Source organism: Octopus bimaculoides, chromosome 3, assembly GCF_001194135.2.
Source record: "Octopus bimaculoides isolate UCB-OBI-ISO-001 chromosome 3, ASM119413v2, whole genome shotgun sequence".
Lineage (NCBI taxonomy): Eukaryota > Metazoa > Mollusca > Cephalopoda > Octopoda > Octopodidae > Octopus > Octopus bimaculoides.
Window position 1 is genome coordinate 137,417,499 of NC_068983.1, and position 9,634 is coordinate 137,427,132.

The 9,634-nt window shown below is 34.9% G+C and overlaps 1 protein-coding gene across 21 annotated transcripts in view; it reads left to right on the forward strand.

Moving 5' to 3' along the window:
* The window catches only part of LOC106877732 (uncharacterized), a 195,289-nt gene that overhangs the window by 135,216 nt on the left and 50,439 nt on the right, over positions 1-9,634 (forward strand). Inside the window, exon 1 of one of the 21 annotated variants that reach the window (XM_014926735.2) lies at positions 3,441-3,688. The exons of 19 other annotated variants lie outside the window; for them this stretch is intronic. In XM_014926735.2, the coding sequence (XP_014782221.1) occupies positions 3,488-3,688 (201 nt within the window). In that variant the 5' untranslated portion in view covers positions 3,441-3,487. Of the gene's footprint in view, positions 1-3,440; positions 3,689-7,222; positions 7,589-9,634 lie in introns of those variants that run through there. One more of the 21 variants, XM_014926719.2, reaches the window with a different exon arrangement.

Consider the following 9,634-nt stretch of genomic DNA (forward strand, 5'->3'; position numbering starts at 1 on the left):
CTTACACTCTGACGGGTATTCACATTGACATTACACATCCAACGGAGCATACTGGCTTCATTCCTTGCGAGCTTACGTATGTCCTCAGCAGTTACAGCCCATGTTTCACTGCCATGTAGCATGGTTGTTCGTACGCATGCGTCATACAGTCTGCCTTTTACTCTGAGTGAGAGTCCCTTTGTCGCCAGCAGGGGTAAGAGCTCTCTAAACTTTGCCCAGGCTATTCTTATTCTAGCAGCTACACTTTCAGCGCACCCACCCCCACTACTAACTTGGTCGCCCAGATAGCGGAAGCTATCGACTACCTCTAGTTTTTATTAGGTTGCAGTATTCTGCAGCCTGTAGTTTTGTATTGCTCACTGGTGTTGAATTTATCCATCCAGAGTTACTGAAATGTGCATCAGTAAATCTTCTGCATCAATTGATTAATCTACATGACTCAGTTTGAAAATTGCCAAATGACTAATATTGATAATATATATATATCTAAACAATTTAACAGGTGATATGCTTGATTGGAGGAATACTATTCATTGATTACAGTGAAATATAAACCTTATATCACATTTAAGACACATTCAATTGAGCCTACTTTGAAACATATTTTCTTTATTTTGTTAAGCAGGAAGGATAGTTCTCATGACCTTTATAGGCCCTTCCAGACTAGTAAAACTGATTCCATTGACATTCTGTTTAAACTATGACAAGTCAATGACTGCAGTAAAGTCCAGGTCGCAATGTATACCCCTCATTGAAGGTATTGTTGCTAGTGTCAACAACACCTTTTGGAGAGTATTTGGGGGTGGGAGTGCAGTGTTCTGTTATTGATTAGTGCAGAGCCTAGACTATGGAGGAGAGTTACAATATGAGTGATGAAAGGAGGTGAGATAAATAAGTCAACAGTACTTGTGTTTTGGCTTGAGACCAGCCAGCTTTGAAGTGCAGAGACTATTGTTGTCACAGCAGAAAAGGCAGAAAGAAAACAGCACTTTTTTGACAGCCAAAGGCTCTGAGTGTGCTTGTGAGTATCCTGATTACAGTGTTTTCAACATTGCATACCACTACATACTCTGCAATTTTTGAAACCAATGAAATAAAATAACTTGAAAATAGGTGATGGTTGGCAACAGGAAAGGCATACGGTTTTCTCTACCTTACACTAATTCCATTGCAATTTTCACTCTCCCTACTTCTCTTATTTTTTTAACTCCACTTTACCTCTAGAGAATCTTGGATTCCAGTTTTCTATTTTTTCTTCCCTGTATTATTCTGAGTTACAAAATTTGGTAGATTCATTGAAAGTTTGTATGTGTTGCCTTGCTTTGGATTGTCAAATCTTTGATGGAGTTGCGACATACCATGTCTTCAGTATTTTTAAACTGCGTTTAGAATTGGGGTTGAATGTTTTGAACATTACGCAGTACAATGTATTCTTCTAAATGCTTGTCTTTTTTTTTTTTTTTTTTTTTTTTTTTTTTTTCTCATTGGTGTAATTATAGTTTAGTATCCATTCCCACCCCAGATTTTGTTTCTTAGTAACTTTTGTAATTCTACAAATTTTGCTTGTGCCAAGGAATCAGCCAATTTATATTCTCTCTTTGGATGGCTTAATTTCTTAGATATTACCTTTTCTTAAACATTAAAAAGATATACTATGGCATAAAAAGTTTATTTATTGTCATCTGTGAGTTTCTTTACGGTTTCAAATCTACCATGTTACATTTAAAATAACTTCTGTTGTCTCAAATTTTAAAAAAATTTTGAATTGGTACATGTCGGATGATCAAATGTACTTCAGCTCTGATCATCTCCTCTTTTTAATGGCTATCTTGAACTACATTATCTAAAGCAGTAGTTATTAGACTTTTGTACCTCAGTGCTTCCTTCCAGGAAATGGTTTTCATAGGTTCTAACTCCACTTTGTCTTTAAAAAATAATAATAATAAAAATTTTAAAAAAAGATGCAAACAGATACTAATTTTGCAGGTAATTTATTATACCTATTATTGTAGCCTGTTCAGCATATGCTTTTTAGATGTTTGCTTGGGTATTGCCCCCTATGTTAAATTTTTATGGAAATTAGTATAGAAGACAAGGACCTATATAATGAAATTATACTGGACCTTGGCACATCATCAGTTGTTTCTACTTGCTGATATGTATGCCTTAAAATTTTAACTTTTAAAAGTTTTTTTTTTTTTTGATGTGTTTCAAATACGACTACCTGGTTTATATTTTATTTATGAGAAAAATTATTATGCCCACTTCCCACATTTGCTGTGCTTTGTGAGCTCACAATGTCTGTGAGTGGTCATTGTATCCCTGGTTAAAAGCTACTTATCTGGGACGACAGAGTATACTTAACATTGAGTGACCACCTAACAATTATTTTTTAAACACCCCCCTTCAGTATTTAAACATAAAATAGTATAAAAATAGTAGACAGTAACTCCCTTGAAAGGTTTTGTCTACTAAGACAAAATATTTCATGTGTTGTGATAGTGTAGTGCATCTTAAGAAATATTCTTATTGTTACTAACCGGTCATATTTATGCTAACATTAAGCAATTTTAAGTCCATAAACTGGACCCCCTGTTTGGCAATATCAAATATATGACTATTCTTCGTACTTTTTTTTTCTAAATTATCACGCATCCATACTTCAGTTCTGGTTTGTAATTGGCGTGTACAGTGAAAGTAGAGTCAAACGGTACCGTCTTTTCTGATTCGGTAGGTAGAGTGACATTTTTTATCTGGCAATTGTCACCAGTGATGGTGGGGGTTCTATCCAGGATACAATCCCTTCCTGGTGGGTGGTTGGCTAGGCTGAAGATGTATTATTATTTTGACATCATATACTTTCAGGGTCCCTCAAATAAGTTGTACCATTACAAGAAATCTTTATTATTCTTGGGATGATTAAAGTATTGGGCCAGAATCGGAAATGATTGTTACCATTGAACAACCCATATAAAGAGGTTGTAAATGTACCAGGTGGCCCCAACTTCTAAAATATTTTGATAACTTAATTCAGCTTGTGCTTATATTTGCATTAAGTGTGTTCAATAATCTAGTTTTGAAGGATGACGAATTTCAACAATATGTTATAGATACTTTATATCGGTTTCTGTGGAATTTGATTTCAAACAAACGCGATGTTGCCCGATGCAATTTTATACCTGAGTGTACTCGTAGTGTATTTGACAGCTTACGATCTGTTGCTGTTATGGTTTATTTCCCTTGCTACATTTCAGCTGTAGGGCAGCATAAGCCAATCAGCAGTGAGTGTTTGCGTCATATGATAGTGTCTGTGCTGCTAACTCAGACAAACATTGAATTGTACGTCTGTCAGCCCCCCTCCCCTATTTGTATTTCTTTATGAAATCTTTTACCGTAAACATCCTCGAATTATAAGAAAACAAAAGAAACGTTGTCTGACTGTAAAAAATATTGATTTACTTTTCCACTTTGTTATCTATGCAATACGATGGTTAAACGGTGTTGTTATGGTACATGTAACACTGACAATAGATTTCCCGAGAGGTTGGCGGGCGGTGTTCAGTTCATACCTTTTCCGAAGCCCAAACAAAACCTAGAGAAATGTCTACGATGGATTCTGTGCTGTGGTAGACCTTCCTATCAATTCAACGTTAATCGCATCAGCAGAGCAACATATATTTGTACCAAGGTATAATTTTATCATTTTTACGAACTGTAGTTTCTCGGGTTTATTTTAAATGTTTGCCTTTATCCTAATTTGAAAACTGATGTCTCTAGCAAGTCGAGATCTGTTTGTGTGCCTATGTAGTATTTGAGTGAGAACGAGAACTTACACACACACACACACACACAGTTCAAATTAGGTATTATATTACTTATCAAAACATGCAAAATTTTACATTATTCAAAGTGAATGTTTGTTCATGCGATATTATACATCTTACATTACTGCACACGGGCTTTACTTTAAAAGCAGTAAATACGAGTTTTTACTTTATTTCCTTTTTAATTTCAAAGTAATACCATGAATATTCATCTCTTGTTATCAATATCAAATCTATAGTCGATTATCTTAGTTTGATGTCTACCTTCATTTTTGTTTATCATAAAAATTCAGGAGCAGCTCATGATTATTCATTTTAATTTTTAAAAATAGGTAAAGAAGTCAATATATTTGCTTCCCATGTGTTCTTGATATTCGTTATTATTAGAGCCTAAGGTTGACAGCGAGAACTTTTGTTGGCTTTTGTAATAGATATCAATCAGAATGTATTGACTATATCCTGCTTAACCATCTTCACTAGTTCAGTAGACAAGCCTTAATAGAAATAGCATTTTTGTTGGTATCAACAAAAGCTTCATTGGTTTTAATGAAGTAGGTAAATTATCCTAATCCGTTTTAACATCCGTATATATATATATATATATATATATATATATATATATATATATATATATATATATATATATGCAATAGATTGGAGAACACTGCACAAGGCTCATTCATCAACTTTATCAGATTCAGTTTGATCTCCTTACATAAAGACTTTCTTGAATACCAAACTCCAATCAAATTATACACTTTTACAACTAGTTTCATGTTGCGATTATAATGAAATATATACAACCCCTCTTTCTTTTGAACTGGTTAGAGTGTCCTTTCCATTCAACTGTTTTGCCTAGCAAATTTTTATATTCAATCTTGAACATCATAAAGTGATAGGCTCGTAACAAATCTAGTCTATGGCCCATTAATTTTCTTACAGCATTCTTAAAAATCTGTGAATATCGCAACAGTCTTAAAGGAAAATGTACTTTTCCTCACTGATATATATCTGAAGATTGGGGGTGGGGTTCTAAATTAACTTGTGTATGTAGACTTGATAATTTGCAGTTATTCTTCCACAGAAAACAGGTTTCCATATGCCTGTTGCATTTAGTAATGTTCCTGGCTTTTTAAACTTTAGCACTGTTTGTAATCCTGTACCGTAATCACTTTACTTCTGAGTGCCTAGACACAAATTATGTATTCCTGCTAGTTTGCAGAATATCTGAATGTAAACAAGTTCTAAGTGAAATAACTGCATAAGCAAGCTTATTTTTATATTTCCGGTTGTATTCATTTCACTTGACTTACAGTTTTGGGTTTTGAATTGCATAACTTGTGTAGAAAAATATATATTAATTCATTGTAATTTGTTATTTTGTAAATACAGCATGTTCCGAATGCTTCGAGTGTGTAAAAAAAAATATTCTCAAATGATGAGTATTTAGTGGAATCCATGAAGTTTTACATTTATGATTTAACTCACCTAAACATTTTAATGAATCATGGAAGCTAATTATTATTTTTCTGCAAATTCCCACATCAACGGTGTTAACGCAGTCAATTGGCTATCATGTATTATGGGTTGACTGGTGTTATCAGGAGAGACGGAAAGTTTTTGAATTTCTAACCCTTGACTCTAATGATGATATATATATATATATTCAAAATTCTTTTTCAGTACTCCTTCCTTTACCATATGCTCATTGTTTTCCTCCGTCACATTCATGTAATCTTATCTTCTTGATCATCTCATTATTCTATTTACCCCTCAGTCACGTTTGTTTTGAAAGAACGAAAACAACGTTGAATAGAGAGGACACTTTAATCATGCAAAGACAAGGTGACTTCTTTCACTGACAAATATGAGCAGACGACATTGGATGGAAAGAACCCTTTGGTCCTGTCAAGGACATCACAATCTCTCTTCTGCTGTGAGTACAAGATGCCCTCAAGCAAGTTTGTAAATGTGATGTGGATGGTGTTAACAAGAACATCCAGCAGCAGAGACCATATCCATGTCAAAAGTGTGATGATGTTCACCAACTCGTGTAGTGGTAACAACAAATAAGAACTGTCTCAGACAGTATAAATTATGATTATGGTTCTCTTTGAAATTTGGGTGCAAATATTCTATGAACAGTCGGTAAACTTTTAACGTATAGAGGTGACATCTGTTTGAATATTTAATGGTAGTTTATGCGTTTCTGCATTAAAGGTTTTGGGGGAAATAATAATTTGCATTCGCTCCCACAAAGTTTGGTAAAAGAAATCGTATGTAGGTGAATGGTGCAGTTCAATGTTAACTGCTTGAAAAATTGAGTTGATAACCACGTTTTAATATTCGTAAATTTTAGAGAAATTTCCGTGAATTTTTAATGAGGGGTGGTGGGGTTACTCTCTGAACTTAAATCTGAATCTTGACATTTGTTCAGCATATGTTTATGAGTTGGGTTGAATTGAGCTCGGTTTGTACATATATTGACTATACATGCAGAAGACTATGAACCTAATTCTCTTGATTGCAAAATCATTAGTGTCGTACTGAAGAGTATTTAGCTACGTTCTAAGTTAAAATCTGGGGGTCGACAAAAAAAATTAACAGTCAAGTACTAAGATCCATTTATATTCCTATAATACATTCTTAGATGTGAATAAAATTATAAAAGACATTCTACTCTTCCTTCGAAACGAAAAATGAATTTCTTTTGTGGTGAATTTATTGTTATTGTTGAAGTATGTCAAATAGTGGGTTAAGAAATTGAAATATGATATCGAAATTGGATTTAAGTTGTTTTCTATTTATATATCTCTGTCCCTCCGTGTCGTTTATTCGTTTCTCTCTATCTTTTCCGCTGTTCCTTAGCAACACGCTCTTCCTATTGCTGCAAATACAAGTTATGTGCCATATATGACCCAATGAATCATAATCACCGACTCAACACTGGGTCGCAATTGTTAAGCTGTTAAACTACTATCTCTCTCTCTCTCGCTCGCTCGCTCACTCTCTGGTTTTTATTCATTCACTGTTCTGCTTTTCAGTGACCATATGTCTTTGATGCTTTAAATGAATTTTCTTAAACACTTCAAAATTTTAAAATGGTAATTATCCTAATCCAGTGAACCTAGACGGACACACATCTACTATATAGGCTCGTATGTATTTCTGAATAGGCGCGTGCATCACCTATTTCATAGACGCCTTAAGTTACCTTACATTTCCATTTATTCCGTAGAATCACCGCGTTTCACTGTTGAATTTCAGCATAATACTCGTTTGTCAATACGAGACAGTAAAAAATATAACCTGATCTTTTTAAATTTACCCTCACTCAATGTTACGGAGCTATTCAAATTCTTATACATACTCTCCAAAATAAACATTTAAAATTTTTGCTTTTGAATTAACACATGCCACATTGTATAGCATTTGGTTGCACCAGCCACGACGGTCGATTACCTCGTCATATTCGGTTGCATTGTTTTCCGAAGGACCGAGAAAAATGTCGGATCTGGGCCCAGAACGTGGGTATTGACTCTGGCCAGTTGGAGAATTTTCTTGATATGACATGTTCAAACATTGCAAAAATACGGTGCAAGATTCGAATCTGTACGCGCCATTTCGAAAGTCGGTATTTAGAGATCGGCTACCGCTGCAAATTACCACGAATGAAATTGAAACCTGGTGCAATACCCACTCTTTTTCATAGTAAAGGATCTTTACCACAAAAACAGACTACTGAGGATGACAAACGGATTACTGTAAGGCTTACCTTTACGATTGTTCATTATTATTATTAATTTTGTTGGTTATATTCACAGTATTATCTTATTCTTTTTCTTGTTTCAGTCTTTGAACTGCGACCATGCTGTAGCACCGTCTTGGCGGGTCAGTCGAACAAATCGACTTCAGTGCTTTTTTTAAAATTAGATACTTATTCTCTCGGGTCTCTTTTGCCGGACCGATAAGTTGTCAAGCGGTGGGAGTCTGTTCAATATGTAAATGCACACTATACACATAAGACGAGTTTTCACAATTTCTGCCTATTAAATTAATTCACAAGGCATTAACATTGGTCGACCTGGTGTTGTGGAAGACACTCACCTAAGGTGTCGTGCAGTGGGATTGAACCTGAAGCCACGTGGTTGCGAATCGAAAGCTTCGTCGATAAATTAACTGCTATATAAATTGCTGGATTTTATCCAATCGATCACGCCTTTATTTAAAATGTGTGAGTAACTTATGGGAAATATATTATACACGTTGTTACTGTTATATTCTCATATTAATACAGCAGAAACAGTGCATTTCACTTGAAAAATATCTTACTGCATTTTCTTCATTCATTCCCTAATAAGTTAAGTTTACGTACTAGAAAAACCGGTTACAATTACTGTAAAAATTTTAGATTTCAACTAAAAGAACGCAAACCGGTAGTAAGGAAGAAAGAACAAAGCAGTTATTAAATGAAGTATGCACAACTCCCACAGTTTGTACTATGCTTGAAGGAATGTTGGTATTCCCCTCTAAAAATGTGTATGATAGCCAAGTACACCTACTGAGCATCATCTGATACTTGAGGGAGGTGGGATGCGAAATCGATAAAAATAAGATATCAGTTTTGCACTAGTTACTTTAGTCGACTATACATACTCTCAGGGAAGTTTATTGAACTGCATGTGCCGTCAGTATAACATTAATCATGTTACGCATATTTATTATGCTTGTGCCATTTAAGAAAATATGTAGAGTTTATGGCGTATGCATATAGCATAAAAAAAATTCCCCTTTGGGGAACAAAAATTCCAGCTAAAATAAATGCATCACATTCTCTTTTCTTAATACACAGGAACCCGCTTATAACCATAGGTATTTACTTAGTGGGCTTCAAAACACTCCGTGTATTTTTTTTATCTTTTGCTTATTTTCTTAAAAGTCTCTTTCTCTCTCTCTCTCTCTCTCTCTCTCTCCACGTGTTTGTCTTGTAATCCTGTAGAATGGAGTAAGATTGCAATTCTCCAGTTTGAGGTGGGAATGTGCCCCCACCCCCAAATTGTTTATATTTCTTACAGCCACTCGCTTTCCTTTTTTTTTTTCTTTTGGTTAGAGTGTTTTTATTTTGGACTTTTTCGTTTCAGCCCACTCTTAGATTTATATTTTAGAGCTCTGACATGATACTGCAACAAAAAAATCAATATTTTAATTTTATTCTTATTAACACCACCTTGCACCTTGGGCAGATTCCATCTGTTGCAAGCATTCAGGCCTTTTCTCTGGTTTAAGGATGCCTTCCTCTTCCCTTTTCTCTATTCACAGTGGCCCTTTGCAAGGTTATGAGCACTGGCTTTTCTCCTGACTAAAACAATTTAAAAGGGGTATACTTGTAAATGTACATATATATGATGGCTATTAAGTACATGTATGTCTGCATGTACATACAAATATATTTGTGCCAGCATGTCTCTGTGACTAAGAAGCTGACTTCCCAATGACATGGTTTCTGGGTCAGTCACACTGTGCAATACCTTGGGCTATAATTTTCTACCTTTGGGTAAAGGAAAATACAGGAGGATCAGTTAATTATGCGGCGCTGGGTACAGGTGCCATCACGAATTTCGCTTTCGCGTGCCCCAACAGGTCTTCGCAAGCCTAGTTTAGTGTCCAATGAAGGAGATGACGTTGGCATGGGTGAATGATGATATATGTACGTTTGTATATATATATGTATGTATGTATGTGTGTGTGTGTGTATATATATATATATATATATATATATATATATGTGTGTGTGTGTGCATGCATGTATG